This window comes from Camelus ferus, chromosome 3 (assembly GCF_009834535.1).
Source record: "Camelus ferus isolate YT-003-E chromosome 3, BCGSAC_Cfer_1.0, whole genome shotgun sequence".
Taxonomy (NCBI): Eukaryota; Metazoa; Chordata; class Mammalia; order Artiodactyla; family Camelidae; genus Camelus; species Camelus ferus.
Window position 1 is genome coordinate 111554619 of NC_045698.1, and position 25862 is coordinate 111580480.

Below are 25862 nucleotides of genomic sequence, written 5' to 3' on the forward strand. Positions count from 1 at the left end.
GAGTTTTTTTAATTGCTAATTCAATTTCATTTCTAGTGATCGGTTTGTTCAAGTGGTCAGTTTCTTCTTGGTTCAGTCTTGGTGGACTGTATGTTTCCAGAAACTTGTCCATCTCCTCTAGGTTACCCATTTTGGTTCCATATAGTTTTTCATAATATTCTTGTATGATATTCTATTTTTCTATGTTATTTGTTGTAATTTCTCCATTTTCCTTTCTTATTTTGCTTATTTGTGCTCTTTTTTCTTCTTTGTGAGTTTGGCCAGAGGTTTGTTGATGTTATTTACTCTTTCAAAAAAACAGCTTTTGGTTTGATTGATTTTTTCTATTTTTTTTAAATCTCTATTTTATTTATTTCTCCTCTGATCTTTATTATTTCCTTCCTTCTGTTGACTTTTGATTACTACTTTCATTCCATCATGGTTGGAGAAGAAAATTTGTATGATTTCAATCTTTAAAAAAAATTGTGGGACTCGTTTTGTGACCTAACATATGGTCTATCTTACAGAATATACCATTTTCACTTGAGAAGAATCTATATTCTATTGTTGGGTGGAGACTGTATACGTCTGTTAGATCTAGTTGGTGTGTATTGTTGTACAGTCTTCTACTTCTCTTTTGTTCTTCATCCATTTTTGGATGGATGATCTTTTGCTCATTACTTAAAATATTCAAAGCTAACATCATACTCAATAGTTAAAAATTTAAAGCTTTCCTTCTAAGATCAAGAACAAGACAAGAGTGCCCACTCTTGCCACTTTTATTCAACATAGTGTTGGAAGTCTTAGTCAGAGCAATCAGGCAAGTAAAAGAAATACAAGGCATCCAAATTGTAAAGAAAGAAGGAAAACTGTCTCCATTTTCAGATGATATGATATATACCTAGAAAAACCTAAAAAATCAACAACAACAAAAAGTTAGACTTAACCAATGAACTCAGTAAAGTTTTAGGACACAAAATCAATGTGCAAAAATCAGCTGGATCTTTATACACTAACAACAAATTGTCAGAAAAAGAAATTAAGAAAAACAATTCAATTTACAACTGCATCAATAAGAATAAAATACCTAGCAATAAATTTAACCAAAGAGGTGAAAGATTTGTACACTGAAAACTGTAAGACATCGATGAAAGAAATTGAAGAAAACAAACATAAATGAAAAGATATTCTGTACTCACGGAAGAAATAATAATTGTTAAAATGTTCATATTACCCAAAGCATTCTGCAAGTTCAATGAAATATGTATCAAAATCCAATGGCACTTTTCACAGAAATAGAATAAACAATCCTCAATTTTAAGTGGAACCACAAAAGACACAAATAGCAATCTTGAGGAAGAAGGACAAGGCTGGAGGCATAACATGATCTGATTTCAAAATATATTGCAAAACTATAGTAATCAAAACAGTATGGTATTGGCATTAAAAACAGATAGATCAATGGAACAGAAAATAAAACTAGAAATAAACCCATGCATATATGGCTAATTAGTTTTTGAAAAAGGAGCCAAAAATAGACAATGGGGAAAGGACAGTATCTTCAATTAATGACGCTGGAAAAACTGAACAGCCACAGACAAAAGAATGAAATTAGATCCCAATCTTATACCGTACACAAAAAAAAACTCAAAATGGATTAAAGGCTTAAGCATAAGACATAAAACCATAAAACTCCTAGAAGAAAACATAGGCAGGAAGCTCCTTAATATCCATCTTTGCAATCATTTTTGGGATTTGACACCAAAAGCAAAAATAAACAAGTGGGACTACATCAAACTAAAAAGCTTCTGTACTGCAAAGGAAACCATCAACAAAATGAAAAAGCAACTTACCAAATGGGAGAAAATATTTGCAAATCATACATCTGATAAGAGGTCAGTATCCAAAACATATGAAGAATTCACATAACTCAATAGCAAAAGAAAAAATCTAATTTTAAAATAGGTAGAAGACATTTTTTCCAAAGAAGACATGCAGATGGCCAACAGGTATATGAAAAGGTACTCAACATCACTAATTATCAGGAAAATGCAATTCAAAACCACAATGATATCAGGAAATGCTGCCTGTGCAACAACATGGATGGACCTTGGGGACATTATGCTAAATGAAATATGCCAAAGAAAGACAAATACTGTATCATCTCACTTATATGTGAAATCTAAAAACAAAACAAAAAACAAAAAACCAACTCATAGATATAAAGAACAGTTTGGTGGTTGTCAGAGATAGGGAGTAAGAAGTGAGCAAAATGAATAAAGGCAGTCAAAAGATACAAACTTCTTATTTATAAAATAAATAAGTCTTCAGGGTGTAACATACAGCATAGTGATTATAGTTAATAATACTGTGCGGTATTTTTGAAAGTTTCTAGGAGAGTAAATCTTAAAACTTATTACAAGAAAAAATTTGTTGTACACCTGAAACTAATACAATGTTACATGTCAGTTATACTCAGTAAAATATAAAGTAGTGAAGTCTTCAACTATTATTGTATAACTGTGTATTTCTCCCTTCAATTCTGTCAGTTTTTACTTCATATATTTTGGGGTCCTGTTGTTGTACATGTATTACAACTGCTATATCTTCTTAATGTATTGACTTTTTAAATAAATATGTAATGTCTTTGTCTCTTGTAACAATTTTTGACATACAGTCTATTTTGTTTAATATATTATAGCCACCTCAGTTCTTTTTTGGTTACTATTTGCATGGAATATCTGTGTCATTGGATCTAATGTGACTCTCTTGCAGACAAGATTTATTTTGATCACCTTTTTAATCCATTCTGTCAATCTATGCTATTTAGAGAGTTTAAAAAGGGAATACTGATAAGGAAATATTTACTCTGCCATTTTGCTATTTGCTCTCTATACGTCATATTTTTTTCTCAATCCCTTCATTACTGTCTTGTTTCACATTTAATGGATTTTTCTAGTGTACTAATTTGATTCCCTCATTCCCTTCTTATATATTTTAAAGTTATTTTCTTTAGTGATTATCATGGAGATTACAATTAACATCCTAAGTTTATAATAATCTAGTTTGAATTGATACTAAGTTACCTTAATTGGCATATCAAAATTCTGTATACACTGCCACCCCCCCATTTATATTGCTATTGTCCTAAATTATATATTTATACATTTTGCATCCATTAACAGATTTGTAATAACTGTTTTATACATTTGCCTTTTAAGTCATATAGAAAAAAGTTACTAACCAAATATACAATAATACTGGCTTTTGTATCTGCCTATTGTAGTAACTTTTACCACTGTTCTTTATTTCCTTGTTTGGCTTTGAGTTATTCTCTAGTGACTTTTTATTTCAGTCTGAAGTACTCCCTTTAGCACTTCCTGTAGGGCAGGTTTACTAGTAATGAACTCCCTCTACTTTTGTTCATCTGGGAATGTCTTAATTTCTCCTTCATTTTTGAAGGATAGTTTTGTTGATTATAGAATTCTTGGTTGATGGTTTCTTTTCTTTCAGTACTATGTGATCCCACTGCCTTCTGGCCTCCATAGTTTCTGATGAGAAACTGGCTGTTAACCTTATTGAGAATATCCTGTACAAGATTAGTCAATTCCTTCTTGCTACTTTCAATATTACCTCCTCTTCTTTGGCTTTTGACAGCTTGATTGTAATGTATCTCTTTGAATTTACTCTACTTAGTGTTCATTGACAATCTTGGATTCATATCTTTCTTTAAATTTGGGGCCATTAGTTCTTTAAATATTCTTTCTACCCCTTCCTCTCTCTACTCTTCTAGGACTCTCATGATGCTTGTGTTGGTACAGGTAATGGTGTTCTACAGGTACCTTAGGCTCTGTTAACTTTTCTTCATTCTTTTTTCTTTCTGCTCCTCAGACTAGATAATTTCAGTTGATTATCTTCAGATTTACCAATTCCTCTGCCTGCTCAAATTCTTCTGCTGCTGAATTCCTCTACTGAATTTTTCACTTCAGCTATTTTAATTTTCAGCTCCAGGATTTCTATTTGGTTCTTTTCTATAATCTTTGTATCTTTACTGATTTTTGGATAAATCATTCTCCTGGTTTTAATTAGTTCTTTGTCCATGGATTCCTTTAGCTCCCTGAGCATATTCAAGACAGTTGATTTAAAGTCTTTGTCTGGTAAGTCCAATGTCTGGGCTTCCTCAGGATTGGTTTCTGTTAATTTTTCTCTTGTGAATGCCATACCTTCTTATTTATTTGCATGCTTAGTAATTTTTGGTTGAAAACTGGATATTTTGAGAATTATAATGTAGTTATCTCTGGAAATCAGATTCCTCCCCTGCCCAGGGTATGTTATTGGTACTTCTTTTGGGTTGTAGTTGTGTGTCTGGTTAGTGACTTTCCACTAAACTATTTTCGTAAAGATTGTATTCTTTGTCATATGTGGTTACTGAAGCCTCTCTTCCATTAGGTTAGTGATTGGCTAGTGACTTATAAAGATTTCCTTAAATAGGCAGAGCCAAAACAAAACAAAACAAAATTCTCCCAGTCTTTACAGATTGGTTCTGAGTTAAGTCACTCTTTCAGTGCTTAGCAAGGATATTTACAAGTCTTCTTTAGCCTTGACCTCCTATTTAAGCAGAGCCTAAGATCAGTCAGAGGTGAAAGCTTAGGGTTTTCTCAGGTGTTTTGCTGAACATGCATCTAGCCCAGGATATGAGTGTGCTCTTCTGGTTCCTCAGTATACATGGGAGCTTTTCACAGCCCTTATCCCCCCATGTAATTCCTTTCCCAGTCTCTTCTAGGCTTTTCATCTTTCTACTGCTTGTCCTGTTTGCTGCCCTTAACCCAGGCAGCTGTAGATAGTATTTACCTTTAAATATTTTCCACAAACACTCCCTGAGAGACCATTCTAGACCTAAGGGAATTTGTAGGTGAGTCAAAATAAGACAAGCCCCTGAGCCATTTCCCAAGGAAGTCGCCAGACATGTCAAAATGCACAGCCATAATGTTTTAAGAACAAGGTCTGCATTCCTCCTCTAATATCAAAAAGTCACATCAAGAACATGGGCCACTAACCCCTTAGCCATCACTGAGCTAGAAAATGAGGGATGGTTGTTGCAAAAATGTCACAATGGTCTCTTATCAGAATTTAGCAGCTTCTATCTTCATTAAGTACCCCATCAAGTTGTTTTAAGTTTTGTATTAAATTCCAGAGTTCAAAAAAAAGTTGATTCTGATAGTTTCGCCAGCTTAATTATTGCTTCAGTGGAGGGATAGATTCTTGGATCTCCCTATTCTGCAATTCTAGGTGACATTCTACCTGAACAGTGTTTTGTAGTTCAGAGTATAAATTTTGCAACTTATTTTGTTAAATTTATTCAAAGGTTTTTAAAATTTTTATTTTAATTTTATTATAAATGGAATTGTTTTTTCAATTTCATTTTCTGTTTATTCATTGCTACTGTATAGAAATGCAATTTTTTTGTATATTGGTCTTATATCCTGCAAACTTACTGAATTCATTTGTTATTTATAATAGTTTTTTTGTGGATTCCTTAGGATTTTCCACATACAAGATTGGTAACATGCAAACAGATAGTTTTATTTCTTCCCTTATAGTGTGGATACTTTTTTTCTTTTTCATGTCAAACTGTCCTGGATTAAACCTCCAATAAAATGTTGAATAAAAGTGGCAGATAAAGTCAAGTTTCTTTGAGGGAGAGCTTCTGAGCATTCTGTTCTTATGCACTGACTCTCCTCCTTGTCAAACTCTCTAGTCTTCTTGGCTTGCCTCTCCCAGTATAGAACAATTCTTCTACAAGTAACTTGGGGCAAGGATGCGCAGGGTTATAATATTCTCTGCCTGTCATCCTTAGGGTTGAATGGCTATCCTGTTAGTAGGGGCTTGATGAAGAAAAGGAGCCCCCAACCTCCTGGTCACAGTCACCATCAATTTAGCCTCTTTAACTCAGAGCTGGAGAGGGGTGAGAAATGCTACTCTTCCCTCTAAAATACTGTATCCCTTGATTAGGAGCTGAGGGGAGAGAAAGCCGTCTTCTTGGCCATACCCACCCAGAGCGGGGCTTCTATCAAGCTGAATTAAGGGTGGGAGCGAGGGATGGCATTTGTCATGGCTCAAGTGCCATAGATTCTTGCTGTGTTTACCAAGTTTTAGGATATTTTCTTGAATAAATGTTTCTTCATTTGCTGTATGCCCTTTGGACACTTTCCAGAGAATTTAAGTGGTTGGTTCTTAAAAACAGTTTTCACCAGTTATGCTTATTTGCTCAGGAGCAAGTCCACAGAGCTCCTCATGCTGCCATCCCAGAAATGGAACTCCCTCTCATTTATCTTTTTAATCACATTATTTGTATTAATATTCTTAAGCTTTGTTCTGGATGCAGTTAAGTTACTTTAAAACAGTTTGGCCATTTCACATCTTGATCTTAAGAGTTTTTAGATGAAACCATAGCAACATTTTAGTCTGGGCCTAGGTAAAATAAGACTTCCAAAGAATTCAGTACTCCATCAAGGTTTTCCAATCTGGTTGGTGGGAACAGGAATGATTCCCAGCCTGCTATGAGTGCTGGGCACTGTTGTCTCTGATCTTTCAGGTAGTTTTTCCACCAGCCTTGGGCAGTTTTCCTCACAACCATACAGTGATTAGTATTCTGCTGAATACTCAAGAGGGGACCTGTGCAAAGATCCAGAGTGGTTGTTCTGTGCAGCTTTCTTGTCTATGGGACTCCCTCCTAAGAATTCTAGCTGACTTGGTTTCACTGCACTCTCAGCCCCATTTTCTCAACTCAGGGAGTCTCTGCCAGGATCTGCTTGTGTTTCTCCTCCCTGTGCCATGGTTTCCAGGCCAGTAAGCTGAGTAGATTGCAAGGCTTATCTCATTTGTTTTTTGTCTCTCAGGGATCTTCATATTCATTGACTGTTAAACAGTGTCTTGAAATATATATTTTGTCTGGATTTTTATCATTTCAGATGAGGGTATATTCAGTCCCTAATATTGCATCTTGGCTGGTACAGAAGTCCACTTTAATCATTTCAAATGTTGATTTTTAGTCTTTTCTTGATTTTTAATTAATTCTTGGGGTGTTAATCTTCCAATCTGTAGCATCTACTGATTCTGATCTTAATGAATCCTTTCCTCATGTTCTATAATTTTTTAAAGCTCATCTTTAATAACATTTTTCTCTCTTTGGAAATTCCTAAGTGGCCTGGATGATGGAGGCGTTCCTCTAGGACAGTTGCCCCAGGTAAGCCAGCCCAGAATTAATTTGTGTGTTAATTTCTCAGTTTACCAAGTGAATAGGGGGATTTCAGATTGTGAACCAGTGTGTAGTGCAATTTGGGGTTTTGATTTCTAACAGAAGACTTTTTTCCACATATAGCCCTGGATAAAAACAAGTTTCCATTATGCTTTCTGTGGGTTAGTGATAAAAATCTTCTATTCCTTTTCTCAAGGTTGAGAAGCCTTTCTAGGGTCTTAGTTTCATGGAGAGGTTTTAGTTTTAGCTCCTCACCTTGAGCAGGGCCAACCTCATTTCCTCTCCTTATATAGAAATTAAAATCCAAGTTTATAAATACTGACACTATTTATGAATTTGAAAACCACCTCCAGGACCACTGAACCAGTTTTCAGCTTGTTGGTCAAACTGTTTGACAAAGGGGGATTTATTTTCCTTGTAATTTCACCTAGGTATTAAATTGTTCATATTTAAATTCAACATTTCTAAATAGTTACAGCAGAAAGTACTCTGTGATAGCTAAATCCACCATGTTTTGGTACTATAAGTTCTGTCCTCCAAAAGGATTAGGCAAAATACTGTATATGTATGTAGATGTATATTATTATAGGAAGTATGTCCAAAACTTCAATCAAATTATTAAACAAGTCTATATAAACCAAACAAGGGTTAAGGATAATTTCTTTTAATTTTTGATCTATTTGTCTAAAAATTTTAAATTAAGATGCTATATATCCCCACAAATTTAGAATTCTTTGTTTTTACCTTTCCTAACAGATATATAGATACAGATACAACTGATTATATCTTTATATATTTCAAGCTAATAAATCCCTACTTATCATTCATATCTTTTATATATCCCTAATTGCAATACATGTTTTGAACACATTTATTTACTCAACCGCCAACAGAATGAAGACATATCCTTTGCACATGAAAATACAAATACTGCAAGAAAGAAGAGGAAGAGGAAAAAAGAAGGGGGCAGAAAAGAATAACTGAGAGAATAATGTAGTACAGAAAGAGAGTCTCAATACACACAGTATGAAGATGGTTAAGAAGGCAGAGCTAGGGATCAGCACTTCTCAGAGCTAGGGATCAGCACTTCTCAGAGCTAGGGATCAGCACTTCTAAGTGTCCATCTATTTTATAAAATGACGTCTTGATTAAATTGCCTAACTGCCTTGATTTTTACTTTAGATACACAGGGCAAAACATCAAATATGTATATTTGATATATATTTAATATCATTAAAATTATGGTATTGAGATGCATGAATAATACCACCTATAAATGGGTTAGATTAGAGAAGAAATATTCTTTATAGAAGACTCTTATTAGTTGGGAGAAGAGACAACAGAAAAATTGAAAGGGAATCAATTAATTTTGACATTTAGTCAGGCTGGATTTTACTGAAATATACTATCTAAACAAGCATAAAGAAGATTTTCCATATCCTTGGGGAAATGATCATCACACACAGAAAGGTAAGAGTTAGAAAAGGAGTTAGACAATATTATAATGCATATGACCAGTCTTCTATTTTGGAAAACTGTATGCAACTTAATGTTTATAGTTGACATACTGCTTTGACATTCTTAAATAAAATAAAATTCAGCATAATACTATTAATTCACTTCATTTGGTTCCTCTAATAGCATTATGATTAATTAGCAATAATGATTTTAAAGACAGAGGAATAGTTTCTGTCTTCTAAGGACATACTTTCCAGAGCTTCTTTTTAAAATGTTCTTGAAATTATCAGATGATTTGTACTTTAACAGCCAAATCCTATAAGCCTTGTCATGAGTAAGAAAGATAAACTTCCTGTGATTTTATCTATTTATTATATAAGGAAATATTTCTTGCCCCCCAAATCTACCTGACTACATGATTTTTCCATTCAAAAATACAATATGAATTTTCCATATGATCCTCTGCTAGCAACTAACAGCTACAAGTCAAGAAGAATCACTGTATTCAGAAGCCTTACTGATATAGTGAAAAAAAAAAAACCAACACAGAAGTCAAAATCAGACAGTTAACCTTAGTTTAATGACCAGCTCTGCCATTTACCAGTTGTATGAGCTGAACAAAGCTATTTAACAGCTGATCAATTTGTTTATCGGAAAAAGTAAAGGGACCGTTATGCCCAAGACACAGCTTATTGTAAGAATTATAGATAAAAATGTCAAGCTCTCAAAATGCTAAGAAGAAAAGAATAACAACTAGAGTGAAATTGTGGGTCACAACCTCTTCTAGATGTCTCTTTTTCTTCTTTACTGTGAATAAATACTATCCAAATCTTTCTTGTATTACAAAATGAATTGTGTAGCACAGATAAAATTTCCTCAGTTTTAGTTTGTGGACCTTAAGGGTCTAACTAAGGCTGATCATCTCAAACTCATTCATTTATTAAACTCCAGTTATGTCCTTAGCCCTTTCCTTATATCTAAAAAACACATGAAGTTCTATAAAATTCCTATAAAATCTCAAATCCTAGCAGATAGCAATGAGAAGAGATTATAAACCCCCGGTCTTAGGCATGTCTTGAGGTTTGATTCCTTGAACAAAAAGATTTCTGAAAGCTGCTAAAGAGAAGAAAAGCCTGTAGGGGAAAACAAAACAACCCACAGATAGCAACATCTCACTTTCTCCTTATCTGATCCCCTAGCTCCACTGTCTTCCAGCTCTGGGCTAGAGACCTGAAAGCAAGTAATCCCATTATGAATTGAAGCAACATAACATATACGTCAAAAGTTCTGTGAAGTGGCGGTATACCCAAGTGGGGAGTAGTTTTCTTTCTAACTAAGTAACAACAGAAGGTTAGTGTTAAACACTTCACACTCCGTTCTCAACAGAAATCACCTCTGTCTAAACTCTTAATAGCAACTGAAAAGTAGAGGTTAATACCGCTCTATTAGAATGCTTGCAAGAGAGTTAAAGTCTACCACTCCAAAATGAAAAATTACAAATTTGTTTTCCCTAGATACTTCTTTGTGAAAATAAATTCCTTTACTGGTAATTTACATAGGAAACTTTTCGGTTTACTCAAAAAGGGCCCCGAGAGGGTGTGTAACTTTGGACAAGTCACTTAACCTCTTAGACAAAGTGCTCTCTTTTATATCCTTGCTATTCAAAGGGTGGTCCACAAACCAGCAGAATTAACGTCACTTGAAAACTTGTAGAAATGCAGAATATCAGGCTTACTATAACTCAGTACAGAAAGCTACTAAACCCCAGACCTACTGACGCAGAATCTGCATTTTAGCAAGATCACATGTGATTTATACACATATAAAAGTTTTAGAAGCACAGCTCTATACAGTAAGTTTTGAATAAATGATCTTAAGGCCTCTTATAATTGATTTTTCTCATGAAAAACCAGGTCTAACAACACTGGAGCCTGTATTCACGTGGCAACAGTAGGCTGTAGCTGAGTACCAGCTGCCCCATAAGATGCGGCATGCACTCTCCTTGGGTCCCCCAGTCCTCATTTGGCCCCTTCATGTAGTTATGTTAACTGCTTGGCCCCATTCAGACACTAATCTAAATTAGATCCCAAGCAGAACTGAAGGAGCTCCTTTTCAGTTGTTCTTTTTTTTTTTTTTTTAAAGAGGCCTTCAGAAGTAAAAATTCATTAGCTTTAAGTATTTTCAGGTGAAAGGTAATAAACCATTCATTTACCTTGATGGGAAGTAGTGAGGTCCAGGTAGGAAGTAAGGGTGATAAAAAGAGAATCGCGGTGGTGTCCCAAACAATGTGGCTGGATGGCCCAGGGGAGGGGGCTGGTAGACATGTGAGTGTGGAATAGGAGGAGCCTGGGGAATTGGAGCACTTCTGGGACAAGTGGAAATGCTGGGATACTCCTTGGGAGGCTGGATGGTCGAGGCTGCAAATCTGGCATGGGCAGTACTTGCACTAGTCGGAATCCTGTTACTGCTCTCCAGAGAGACAGGAGTGGGTCTCTTCACAGAGCAATTGGCTCCAGAATGCAGATGATGAGTGTCCGTTTGGGAGGACCCAGCAAAGCGCTGCGATGGGAGTGCTGGACGGAGGGGCAGACTTGGAGCCTGGACAGCCACCTGGGCAGTACTGGGGACGCTGGGCTGGAAAAGTGTGATGGGGCTTGGGCAATGGACTGCTGGTGTGGGCAGCTGGATGGCAGGTTCACCTTCAGAAATAAAAATAGCATAGGTCAAGCATGAATTGAGTCACTCCATATTTTTCCTTTTTCAGTAGAATTTAACAAACTGTACAACCAGAAGTCTTCACTAACCACCTTACCTAAGAGCATCACCATGCTATTTATTTCCTTTATAGCATTTTGAACAAACTGAAGCCATCTTGTTCATTTATTTTACATTTCTGTCTCTCTTTCCCACCTAGATTGTAAGTGCCATGAGAAGAGAAACCTTTTCTGTTTTCTTCACTACTGTATCCCTGGGGCTCAAAATTCTACCTGGCACAGAATAGGTCCTTAACAAATTTTTTTGGATAAATAAATAAATGAATGAGTGAGTGACTGAGTAAAAGACAAATACACACAAATGCTGGTATATAAATATAAATGTTTCTAAAAGAAATAATATGAAACTACTGATAGTGGTTACTTTTAAGGAGCGGTCATCTGGAAAAGGGTACATGGCCACAGGAAGCCAGACTTTCATTTTATACCTATCATTTTATTTTGAATTTGAATTTTCTATTATTTAAATATAATAATTTTATTTTAAGTATTAATAGAGGTTTCAGTGTAGTGGTATGGGTCATTTTTCTTTTATTTTGTATACTTCTCTATATTAAATTAAATTATGAAGAACATTAATTTTTTGATTGAAAAAACTAAAGAAACAATCAGTAAGACTATTTTGCTTTATTGCATTCAATGTGAACACAGAAGGAAATTCCCCGGTGAGAACAGGACTTGCCACAGGTCAACAATTTGTGACAGATAAAGAAGTAATATTATTGCAGCAGAGTATTCCAGAATTTTTAGAGGGAGATGAAATAATCATGAAAGATCTTTCTGACCTTGAAGAGAGGACTGCTGGCTAAGTTGCTGAGTTATTCAAATGACACCTCCTAAATTTAACTAAATTTTTCCAAAGAAATACTGAGAGAAGCCAGAGTAACAGATTCATGATCTAGTTTATACCAATGCAGTTAGGTCTCTGTTAGTATAGAAGATGCAGTCCAGGAACAGACTCTACGGTTAGGGGCCGAAAGGACTGTGGATCTTCTCTCAGCTTTGCCCAAGCAACACTTTCGTCTCCTTCCTTTTCTCCAGATAAGGTAAATAATACCTTCCCTTACAGCTGGAGGAAGGGAATTAAGGGATATACCCATCTGTTTCAAGATGGCCTCTGAGCCAGTGAAGCAGAGGCAACACAGGAGCAAGGTGTAGATGAAGCTGTCATGACTCTCAGTTAATGGGGTTACAGGGCGTAGGCCTCCTGTCTGTGAGGCACAGGCCGTGGGCCCTTCCTGATTAATCAAGCATAAAGTCATTTCCCTTTTCCATGTACCCTCAGGACCTAAGAATTTATCACATATCATGAAATAGTATAAATACGCATGTCTGCCACCCTTACCACAGTCACAAACCTGGGAGCTTAACAGCAGGAACAGTTTAACTCAAGTTTGTATCCCCCATTATCTGGCACAGAATCTGGTTAGTAATAGTTAAGAAATGTATGCCTAGATGAAAGGAAAAACTAACACATAAGCCTACAGCTGATAGCACCTCTACCACTGATCTGGTATAAGGAGAATCTCCTCCAAACAACTACATAGCTGGGCTGACTGGTAAAATCTCTCAAAGTTTTATCACTGAATTATTGCACTCAAGCCATCTGCTCCTAAAAGAATCTACCCCCGACACAGATTTCTCTTCCTTGTAAAGTACAAGAAGCTCTTAGTCCTCAGAAAAGAAGTATGGCTTTTTTTAGGCAAAGGAAACACAAATTACAGGAGCCATAGAAACTGCTGACACTATTTCAGTTACTGAAAAGGGAAGGACTCATCTTTTAGCTGATACCAAATGTTCTTTTCTACCAAAGACCTTTTTATACAAGACCAGGTACCAGTGGAGTATGAGGTGATAAAATCATGCATTCACTTAATTAAACAAATATCCACCAAGCAAATAGCATGCATCAGGCACCGTTTTGGTCTGAGGTGGAAAATTAGATGCATAGAGAGTTATACAGAAGTATAATGAAGACGTCCTAAATGTCAAAATTCAGGTTGCTAAACATGAGGTTAAAGTCTGCAACATCTGGTCATCTCAGATAAAGTGCTGGTGAATAGGAAAGTCTTGTGGAAAGGACAGAGCTCTAATATATCAAACTGTAGATAAAGTATGGAAAAGACCAGCCAGTCACCTGCACTCTCTCCTTCTAGCCACAGCTAGATTACGCTCCTACAAATCTCCCACCACCCACTCCTAAAGACGAAGAATCCACTGCCTGAATGGATGAAGGACGCAACTAGGCTTTTGTGTGTGACTGGGATGAACAGTGAAGGAGTGAAGAATGTCAGAAACTGAAGACAGACCAGACCAAATCCTCTACAAGAAAAAGGTGTATAGACATAGTAAGACGGAGGACCAGCATATGGCTGAGGGGAGAGAAACAAAGGTAGAGAGAGAAAGAGAGGAGAGACAGAAGTAGAATAGGAGGCAGAGACACAGAGACAGAGATGGGAAATAGAGAATTGAGGAGAACAGTTAGGCAACTGCTTAGAAAACTGGAACTTTGGGGAGAGATGATGGTAATGAGGACCCCTAAGAAGACTTACTATAGAAGGAACCATATGATTCCTCCTTTCTTGCCCCCTCAAGAAAACCTACAATAATGAGCTACATCATTTTTAAAGGAATTTTCAAGCCATATTTCTGCTTCTTATTGACATAACACTTTGCTAGAACTGATTTTAAGGCAGGGACCAGACCAGAGGTTTTGGGATTATAAGAGTATCAGAATGGTGGAGGGTTTTTTGTTTTCCCTCTGTTAACAAGAAGAGATGGGTAAACCAAAATGGTATCATATGTGTACTACCAAAAAATTAAAATAGTAGTAAACATTTTTAAAGTAAAAATTTAGAGAAAATGTATGAATTCAAAAGAGTGAAAGATATCAACAGAGTTAAGATTTAACAAGGAAAACCCATTTGAGGGTTGACAAAGCATAGAAAATGAAATAATCTCACTTGAAAAGTCATAAATATATATAATTGACATTTAAAAGCCAGGCTAAAATAAATACAGCTTCTAGCAAAATTCCAGAAGCCTTTAAAATAAATTTGAATACTTAACATAAAATGAAAATACTAATATAATTGGTATCAAAGATATCTGATAAAAGAAAGTATCTAAGAAGTATTCTGGACTATCATACTGTAAGTACTTTCAGAAACTAGAAACAGGAGAAGAGCTCAAGATATGGGATTAAATGTGAGAGACAAAGTTATTAGATTTTTGGAAAAAATATTGGCTAGGAATAAAGGCTGACAGGGATAACTAAAATAAAAAGTTAATAGAAAAACGAAGGTTATTTATATGACAATGTTAAAAACCCAGAAGGAAAAAAAAAGTCTCAAAAATCCACAGTTATGGCTGACCAAATCAAAGAGAACCCATAAAAGGGAAAGAAATCTTTTTAAAATGAAAAGCTTGTCCAAATGTATAAAACAGAGAAGCCAAAGTGTGTTAAGTGAAAATTAAGCAGTCCAAGGGAAAATTGAAGGAGCCATATCTCAAGGACCTTAAAGTCAATACTAAATGACTTTTTAAATATTTCTCAGAAAGAAAAGACTCGGTAGAATCAATGAAATAGTCATTACAGTATAAAAGGTAACTGCAGGAAGAACAGAGAGACACCAAAACCCCTTTCTACTAAAGACCTGAAGAAGATATGTGAACTCTAATTCATTTTCAGAGCAGATAGGTGAAGAATATTAGATCAACAGCATATAATGCCAAGTTCACAGAATGTTCTAATCCAAATTGACAAAATGAATATAACCAGATCTTAGGTGACATTCACTTAAGAACTTTAGGGAAACTCAAAGTTAGAAATGAGAAAATATTAGATGAAGTAGATACAAATGGTCTGCCAAAAATGGTATGCCAGACCATTTTTGGAAAGTCAGCATAACTTCAAGTTATTGGGAGTGGTAAACTTGAGAACTACACCTTGGCAAGTCTGTTTTCTACACCTGAAAAGCTGGTGAAATCTATACAATATATTAGTGTAAAAAGCTTGCTAGAAAAAAAGGGAGCAAATTGTTTCTTTAAAGAGATAAATCACACCTCAATAACTCAGTATCTTTCTTCTATAGGAATAAACAAAACAAGTTTGAAAAACAAAATTACCAGAACTTTATATTTAGAATATAAGATAAGTTGAAAGAAACAAACAAAAGGGATGGTATGAAAATTTTTATCTGTAGATGATAAATGATTAAAAGTATAATTCCCCTAGGGATTTATGCTATAATTTGTTCTTATTAAACAATCCTATAAATGGTTTAGAATATGAAATATATAGTGAAGTTTTCAAATTTGCAAATGATACCAACTCTTCCAAGTAACACAATGCCAAGCTAATGAGAACAAACTAACAGAACATATTTCAAAAGTTGTATGATTGGGTATCACAGTAGCCAATAAATCTCATCACCGTTAATATATACATGACTATATATATAGCTATATATAAATGAAAATAATTCCAAAATATTATATTTAAAAGATAATGATCTCTTTTTATCATTTGAGATCCAAGAAATGAATCTTTACTGATACTACGTATCACCGAAAATAAGAGAAATTGTAAAAAAAACAAAACAAAACAAAACAAAAGATCATTATCTTGCCTTAGATTGGATTACTCTGTATAAGGCTCTGAAATGCATCCTATAATTCTGCCTGTCATATTTAAATAAAATATCATGGATGCAAGAGCTCTATCAACATTAAAAGAAAATCTTCCATTTTCAATCTGCAAATCTTTGCTCAGAATTACATAAAATCAATATACTATATAAAATTGTCTGCTGCCTCATATAAGAATATTGATAAATATGTTTCTGGGAAGAGAAAACATACAGCATTTAACTGTTGGTAGAATGACATGGAAGAGAGGTCTTAGAGGAAGGGGTAAAGAGAAGAAATGTATCTTTTAAAAGCACAAATCATAAATAACATAACAGATAAAACAAGGTAAGTTAACAAAAGCATACTTAAGCCTAGACTGAAATATAGGATTGAAAGAGATACTACCAGATAGCGAAGGGTGGAAGAGCCTGACTGTGCTGGGAGAGAAGAGGGTGGCAGGCTCAGCCTTCCGCATCTTTCTCTTGAGCCTAGATACCCTGAATGTGGCTTTGCTGCTATCCATCGCTATTATGATACACAGGAAAAAACTGAAAATGCAAAAGATCTGAGTAAGTCAGTTTTCAAGATATCTTAACCTGTCAGCAGATAGATCCAAACAGGTGGGGAACCGGAAAGGGCGGTAGTTTTAGGACAAGTGATAGCAAGTAGTGAATGTACAAAGCTCTGCCTAAGAGATGGCTAAAATAGACTGCAAGAACAAACTAATGACAGATAGCCTTATAACAAGTTCTTAAGATACTAGATTCTCAGTTTTGGGTTCTTAAAAGCAACAAAGAACATTGTCAAGAACTGATAACAGAGGAGAAATTTAGGGAAAGACAATATAATGAACCAAATACTTGGTAGAAGATCGATTACTTCCATTGCTTTTCTAGAACAGCAAGAAAATGGTCTGAATAGATTAGTCATCATTACTAAATGCCAGGACAGGATGCCTCAGACCCTATTAGCAAGGCATCCTTCTATGCTGATAGGAAAAGACTTTCACATTTCCTACTGAATTACCTCAGTCATTTCCTGTATTATCTGCATCACTTATGGGCTCATCCTGATTTGCTTAAAAGATCTGACATGGAATATCTGCTACTCTGGCAAATCAAGTGCTTTAATGTCTACTCAAATTTTTCCTTCTCTGATTCAATGTTTCCACTTCCTCTCCTTTTGATATTTTTTCTTAATGCTGTTGCTCTAAATTCTTAAGCTAACAGAAACAAAATTTCAAGTTACCAGGTAAAACTATCACACAGCCATTAAAAAACCAACTCACCAACTGGATGAGTGATGGTGTTCTGTAGGCTGGGAATTACCACAGAGTAGGTAGGTGAGCGATAAGGATAAATTGTCGTAGGATTGGTAGAGATGATATTCTGTGTGGTACCAGAAAATACACCGGAAACGCCTAGAGGGAAGCGTTTTCGCTTCCCTGGACGAGGCTGATAAACCCAACCTATAGAAGAAGATAAACCATTTTTAATTTGAACATATAGACCCTATTTAGCCTTTAAATAGTTCTTTTCATATTAAAAGTCCAAAACACTTCTAAGTTTTAATTGCCTAAATTATCTTTTCCAGTTCTATGATACTATTTCTGTGCATTTTAGCATATATATTCATATGGCTCCTAACAGTGGCCGATGTTGCAACCCATAATTCAAAGGAAGAGCAAGGGCAAATGTCTCATATCCAAAGTCACATAATGAATTTGTACTAAAATTAACATTAAAGGGGCTGAGTTTGAATCCCAAAGCTTTTCCTCTACCTATAAAACAATGCCCCAGGAAGATACTATTCGTCTCCTGTTTCCTCACTTTCTGTAAGATACAATTGTCTGTATCTTACAATGAAGTGGTTACTAATGACCAGTCACTATTGTTAGGCCTTATTCAGAAAGAGCCATTCTCTTAGACTTGGCCATCTCCAAGTCCACATACCACCCAATTGCCTTCCCAAGTCAGATGAGTAGAGTGGTGGCAGTTGCAGCCACTGTATAACCAAGAGAATCACTGGTTTCCTGTAACTGCTGCCCCCAAACATTCCCCTTAGAACCTCTCTGCTACTACTTTAGAAAAGAAATAATGATCTTCCCACCATGCACAATATATTGGCCATATGCTGTGCTTTTACCCAAGCTTAATATCAATGTCTTCAACCCTGTGAAGGAAATTACAATTTATTTCAAATTACATCATGATAAGGATAAATCTATTAATCGTAAGGCAGGTCTATGTTCTGATAACCATGTAATATTAAAATGGAGCATGGTGTTAAAATCTGCAATATGTACTGCATTTTTTTTCTGTTGCTATGATTGAAACACCTCATTTTCTAGTATATCTGAAAAATTATAGCCCAGAAATCTGGATCTTTACCTTCATTAAGTTTATATCTATATATTTAATAAAAAACCAGAGTAAAACTGTTTGTCCCCGAATTTGCACTAGTTGGAAAATATGAGACCAGATCTCTCTCTACTTTGTTTTGTTAAGGAAACTTATGCCCAGTATCAGTTCAATCATTACTATAATATTAGCCATTATTCTGTTTATTGTACATATCAGATTAGAAAAAAATTACATTTTTGTTTTTCAATCTCAACCTAACCTAATCTTTACCTAAATAAATTAATTTACAATAAATTAGAAAGAGGCTTTGTTCATTTCATTTGATTACCAGGAAATTCCTCTCTGTGCTTTTCTTTAATCTTTTGTGCTTCATCATAATAGGGTTTCTTTTGTTCTTCACTAAGTTTGTTCCACTCTAACCCGAGCTGGACACTGATTTCTGCATTGTTGGCTGCTGGGTTAGCTTTGGCTAGTGCTGGCCGGTGGATCCTTGCCCACACCATAAATGCATTCATGGGTCGCTTCACATGACCATTTCTGTCCTTACTGAAGGGAGTATCTGGTATTCCTACATGACAAAAATTAAGAGACTAAATTAATGTGCCACACACACACAATTTTAAAGTGAAGTGCATCTCCATATGTATTTACTTTTTAAATATCTGGAGAAAATATACACTTCAATATAGCCAAAGAACTGCCAGTATTCCAGAATTCCTCATAACCCCTGAACTCGGCATTCTAAACTGTGGCTTAGAATGACTCCTCTTTCTCTCAAAAAGAGTAATATTGTTGAAGATTTTGTAGAAGTAATAATGTTGAAGACACAGTAAACTACTGGCTTGTTACTTCTTTGAGCTATATTAATACCTCTAACAGTAATTAACATTTAGCTTATTTCCAATTAAAAATATTCTATTACTGAGGGACCAGAATTATGACTTATTCATGACTATAATTCTAGCACTAGATGGATGCATCCTCAATGTTTAATGGAACTCATTTACATGCCACTGGAGTGCCCATTCAAGCAAAAATATTTATAGCATACATTATAATACTATTTGTTGTATTTCATTATGAAGGTGAAGCACCTGCCAAGGTGGGTCGTTAACATTAGTCCCATGTCCTGGGAGAAAAATAAGAGGAAAATAGTAAGAGTGCCTTTCTGAGAGTCACAGAGACAGCTGAAATTACAATAAAGGAAGTTGGTTAAACTCACATCTCTTACATAATTCATCAAAAACAACTGTAAACTTTGTATGTTGTTTCTTTTTAAAATTAGGATTACTTGATACATAAAATTTTAAAATGCACAAAGGATGAAATAAGTGTTACAAAGAAACATTTCCCTTTCTCTCCTCTAGAAAATGAAAACAAAATTTAAAAACTACTGAAGATAAAAAGCAAGAGGGTGGGGTGGGGAGGAAGAATAGTAAAGAAAATAAGAACAAAAACAATAAACATAAAAGTTAATGAAAATATGAACTTAAGATTAATATGACTTTCCATGACATTCATTGGCATAGATTTCTATATTAAATCTTAACGTTTTCTAGCTATGTATTTGGAAAGAATGGATAGAAATAAAATAGGTACTTGTAATTGTTACTGATGTCACTATGGTCATTTCTTTGAAAACAATTTTTCTATCTTACTGTACAATATTTTCATTTTCCATGTTTCTATAAGTCCATAGGATTTCGAATACTGTTACAACTAAACACGTACTGTTTTCTCCTAGAAAAATGTTTACTCAATTTTTAAAGATGATAAATCACCTCTAAATCCAATATTACCATTTTTCATTAAACATTATTTTTTTCGTCTGTTTCTTGATACATGTAAAAGTGCTGAGCTACTACAATATTTTCAAATGTTTATTATCTGTAGCACATAAACTGAGTGTCTTGTGTTATCTAGCTGAAATATTCTATTTTTGTGTGTCAACATTAGCCACATCTAAATTTCATCCTTCAGTGGGCCTTAAAATAGATTATTTTCAAAGTCTGGGAATCTTCAACGTGTTACTGTATTTTACTGGTATATGTACAAGTCAGAAGTGATACCTGTGCAGACTTTGCCCTGAGTCCATGATTTTATTTTTCTAGGTTAGGCTTCTGAACGGCTGACATGGCAGCTATGGGGCAACAGATGAAGTCTGAAAACCAGACTGATTCCCCTGAAGTCTAGTACCTGCATCTGAGGGAAGCACGGTGAGCGGGACATCTTTGGTTTCAATTTTTACAGAAGGCTCCAATAAAGACTGCATTTTAATAGGCACTGGTGTCAAAGGGACCTTGGTCAATCGTATCAGCTCTGAAGGTGGAGGTCCCTGAAACTGGATCCGGGCCCCAGGGGGTACGGTGTGAAGAGTCAAAGGGATCCTGAGGTCTTGGTGTGGCCCAAAGGCGCTGGACGGCTGGGTCAGGATGACATCCTTGCTGCCATGGACCAGGCCATTGGACGTGGGCTCTGTGCCGAGCCTGCAGGCCTCGCGGAGTCTCTCGGGCTCCTCCGTTTTGATGACTCCTCTGAGGGCCACCAGGCTTTTGCCCTCCCCGCCTTTCACCGTGTAGCTCATGACCTCCTCTAACTCCACCTTGCCCTTCTTCTCGTCCACTCCGTGGCTGTCGAGAAACGGCCCGGGGCTTTCCAACTTGGCCGCCCTGGAGGACCTAGGACCCGCCTCCATGGCCTTCCGAGGCCCCACCGAGGGATCCAAGCCGGGTCCAGGCTCCTGCTTCTCGGCCTTAACGTGCAGCGCCCGGGGCTGCACCGGGTGCAACTCAGGTCTGCAGGGGGGGGCCTCGGACGCGGGGACCAGCGGTGGCGGTGGCGGTGGCGGCGGCGGCGGCGGCGGCGGCGGCGGCAGCAGCAGCTCGGGCCTCAGCTGCAGCAGCCGCGTCTGTACAGGCGAGGCAGCTGCCCCTTCCTCCCGGGCTTGAGGCAGTGGTGGCCCTGGCGGCAGCAGCAACACCTGCTCCGGCTTCACCTGCATCAGCCGCCGTGCCGCGCTCTGTACGCCCGACGTCGGGGCCTCCCCGCCCGACGAGGCCACGGTTGCAATGGCGGCCGCGCAAGGGGCGGGCGGCGACGCAGAGAGCTCCGCGGCCGCTGCCCGAAAGGAGGCGCCCTCGACGGGCAGCGGAGGCGGAGCGGGACGCAGCGGACGCGGCAGCGTCGCCCGCGGCAATTGGCGCGGCTGAGGCGGGGGCTCCGGCCTGGCTCTCTCCATGGGGGGAAGGGGACGCCCCGGCCTGGTCCCGATCCGGATTGTGAGCTCAGCCGTTTGTTGGCGACCTCCCCCTCCCACTTTCAGTTAAGACCCTTCCAAGGCCTTTGCTACCCAGAACCCTACGCGGTTCAAAAAGCAGCCCTCGTTCTTGGCCTCGCCCAATCACAAGCGTCCCGGTACCCGCGGCCCGCCAATCACAGGCGCGTTCTCTGGCCTCTCCCGCCCTCCGCTCTCCCCTCGTGCCCGGCCGTCGAATCAGCTGCGATGGCCGAGGCCTCGGCATGTGCGGCCCATTTTCCCGCTCTGACTCCCCTTCTCTGCCGGAGTTCTCTTCCGGTCGTTGTCCTTAGTTACCCCCTCCCTCGCCCGGAGCACCCGACAATGGCGTTGCCCAGGGAACGGTGCGGTTCCACGCTGCTGACCTCCAGGGGATAAAGTCCAGTGAGTCCTTCACAAGGGCTGGGGAACTGGGCTTTGTACGGGCGATTTGTGCTGCCAAAATAGACCATCGACCCCGGCCCTCGCCAGGGACTTTGGATCTGTGCCAAGGGGGAAAGGGGGGAAATTTTGCAACAGCTCAGTAACCGCATTAGCCGATCTTGCTGTGCGATTACTGTGGAGTTAAACTTTCAAATAATCACCACGCCTGTGGGCCCTACTTGTACATCCCAGATTCATCCACTTAATTCAGTTTCCCCTGCCATTACTCAATTCTGAGTGTATATCATCTTTCACCTGGGTATTGTTGTAGTTCTGTACATAGTCTCCTTGCTTTTCGTTCTTGTCCCACTAAGCGCCAGCTGCCAGGCATCTTTCAAAAATACAAATCTAGTCCTGTCACACCCCGCTTGCCTAAATCTTCTCACGGCTCTCCAAGGGCCGCACAGTAAAGGTCTAACACTTGGCAAAGCCCATAAATCCCCAAATGGCTTGGGCTCTCATTCTGCTACTTCTCTCTCAATCCTGGCTCTGCAGGCTTTAGCCACACTGGCCACTCATCATTCTTTCTCTTACTTCAAAGAATTTTGACTATGCCCTCCATGCTGTTCCTCCCTTGTGCCTCCTTAATGCCTCCTGCTCATATTTCAAATTGCAGCTCAGCTGGTACTTTCTCAAAGATATATTTTCTGACTCTGAAAAATCAAGTCAAATCTCCCTTAGGAACTTATACTTCTATCACTTCTTTTAAACCTCAATTTGTAATTACATATTTCTTCATGTCATTATTCTGCTGCCTCCCACAGTTGATTGTAAAATCCTTGAGGGCAGACTGTGTTTTACTCAGTACTAAATCTCCAATACCTATCATAGAGCCTGGCATACAGTAGACATTCAGGAAATACTTGTTGAATGAGTAAGGATTGCCATAGTCTAAAAATAAAATAGTAATCACTATATTAAGGGCATACTCTTATGCTAGGTGTTTTTTGTTTGTGCCTTTGTGTGTTTATGCCTCTCCTTTTACTACTCTTGTGCTTGTTTCCATTAAATGTCACCAAGAAAAATAAAAAAGAAATCTTGTATTATCATTTGTTACGTTTCTAAATGATGTCCTAGCAGCTATAGATTTATCTTGAAACAGATGATCTTTGCAAACAAGACAAGTTAGCTCTCGAAGACCTGTCCCGAATTCTCTCGCTAATCTTCTGTTGTCAGATGCGGCAAACAGGAGTTCTTAAACTTGGCAGGTAGACCAGGACAGTGGTTTTCAAACTTTTGTCTCAGGAACTCTCTATACCTGCAAAAATGATTGAACAGTCCAAAGAGCTTTTATTTATGTGGTTTTATGTATTAATATTTGACGTATTACAAATAAAACCTGAGGACTTAAAAATAGTTATCAATTCATGTTAAATACAAGTAATAAACCCATTACATAGCACGTTTTCATGATAAAAATATGTTTTCCCCCAATTAGGAGAGTGGCATTGTGAATCTAATGTCTGACTCAGTAAAAAAAAAAAAAAGTTGAATTCTATCTGCTTCTGCATTCAGTTTGTTGTGATTCACATGTTATATAGGCTCTGGAAAACTTCACTGTACACTCATGACAGAATGAATTTAAAAAAGGCAAATATTGTCTTATAATTATTATGAAAGTAATATTAACCTAGCAGACACTCTGAGTCAATCCCTAAACCACTCTTTGAGAACCACTGACAAAACAGCCGATGTGCACAAAGCCTGATAAAAGAGGCAGAGAAGTAAATCAAGTTAGTGTTGATTTTGTGCGAAACTAGTTCATATTCCAATCTGAATTAGTAATTCAGAACAAGTGATATGACAATCATCTGTGACAGCAAAGCATATAGTATACGAGGAGTCTATTCTAAGGAGAAAGCAATCTTTTTTAAAAGAACAAAAATCTGCTTTATTGAGGTTTGATTTCTATACCATGTTTACAGTTAAATGTACAATTTGATGAGTTTTAATTAAATTTATAAAATTGTGTAACCATCGCTACAATCCAGCTTCAGAACATTTTCATCAACTCAAGAAAGTTGGGGTAAGGAAACTCAGAAAGTTCCCTTGTTCTCATTTTCATTCAATATCTGCCCCTCATTTTCAACCCTAGACAGCTGCTTATATGCTTTCTGTCTCTAATTTTGACTTCTCTAAAAATTTCATGTAAACAGAATCAGATAATATGTAGGCTTAAATGTTTGGCTTCTTTAACTTAGCATGTTTTTGAGGTTTATCCAAGTTTAATGTATCAGTAATTTGTTCTTTATTACAGAGTTGTATTCCATAATATGGAAATATGAAATTATACATGGATATTTTATTGTAAGATGTCTCTCACTCAGTTTATTTATCCATTCACTAGTTTATTAGCATTTGGATTATTTCTAGGTTTTGGCTGCTGTGAATATGATGTTCATTCATATAAAAAATATTTGTAGGGACATGAGCTTGCATCTCTCTTGGGTAGGCACTGAGGAGCAGAAGTTTATGTACAACATTTTACAAAATTGCCAAACTGCTTTGCAAAATTTACCATTTTACGTTGCCGCCCACAATGTATGAAGGTCCCAGTAGCTCTGCCTCTTCTTCAACACTTGGTTATCAAAAGCCTTTAAAATTTTATCCATTCAATATAGTATATGTAGAATATATATAGTAGTAGTATATAATAGTAAGTTGTTATTTTAAACTACACTTCCACAGTGAATAATGATGTTGAACATCTCTTCATGTGCTTAGTTGCTATTATGTATCTTCATTGCCTTGTTCTATTAAAGTTTTTTCCCATTATTTATATTGAGTTGTTGGTTTTCTTACTATTGACTTTAAGGATTCTAAATACATTCTGGATAAGAGTTCCTTATTAGATGTATGTTTTGCAAATATTTTCTTCCAGTCTGTGGTTGTCTTTTCATTCTTTTTTTAATTCTTAATAGTGTCTTTTGAAGAATAATATTTTTAGCTTTGATGAAGTCTAAATTATCAATATGCCGTTGGTCATATTTAATAAATCTTTACCTAACCTAAGGTTACAAAAGTTTTTCTCTCATGTTTTACTCTAGAAGAGTTATAGTTTTAGCTCTTACCTTTAGGACTATGATCCATTTCAAGTTAATTTTTATGTGGAGGAGGAATATAGATCCTTATCTCCCACCATACAGTTGTTTAAGTAATGTTGAGAAGACTATTCTTTTCCCATTGAATTACCTTAGTATTTTTGTTGAAAATTAATTGACAATATATGCATGGCTCTTTTTCTGAATTCTGTTCTGTTCCTTTGATCAATGTCTATCTTTATGCCAATGCCACGTTGTCTTAATTATGATAGCATTGTGGTAAATTTGAGGATTAGGTCATTTAAGTCTTTAAACTTAGTTCTTTTTCAAAATCATGTTGGCAAGTGTTGGTCCTTTGGATTTTTATACAGATTTTAGTATCAGCTTATCAGATTTCACCAAAAAAGGTATTTGGATAAGAATTGCTTTGAATCTGTAGATCAATTTTAGAAAAATAGACATCTAAGCAATAGTGTCTTCAATTTACAGATATGGGATATATCTCCATTTATTTTGGTCTTCAGTTTTTCTTGACAGTGTTGTATAATTTTCAGCATAGAGTTCTGCACTTGTTACACTTACTGTAAATACTTTATTTTGATGCTGTTATAAATGTAATTGTTTTCATAATTTCATAAT

At 36.8% G+C, this 25862-nt stretch overlaps 1 protein-coding gene across 2 annotated transcripts in view; it reads right to left on the minus strand.

Moving 5' to 3' along the window:
* The window catches only part of SOX30 (SRY-box transcription factor 30), a 28066-nt gene extending 6144 nt beyond the window's left edge, over positions 1 to 21922 (minus strand). Inside the window, exons 1-4 of one of the 2 annotated variants that reach the window (XM_032477196.1) lie at positions 20661 to 21922; positions 18793 to 19032; positions 17390 to 17569; positions 10908 to 11394 (exon numbers count right to left, since the gene is read on the minus strand). In XM_032477196.1, coding sequence (XP_032333087.1) covers positions 10908 to 11394; positions 17390 to 17569; positions 18793 to 19032; positions 20661 to 21702 — 1949 coding nt within the window. In that variant the 5' untranslated portion in view covers positions 21703 to 21922. The remainder of the gene's footprint in view (positions 1 to 10907; positions 11395 to 17389; positions 17570 to 18792; positions 19033 to 20660) is intronic. The other variant, XM_032477197.1, reaches the window with a different exon arrangement.
* Between the last annotated feature and the right edge of the window lie 3940 nt (positions 21923 to 25862).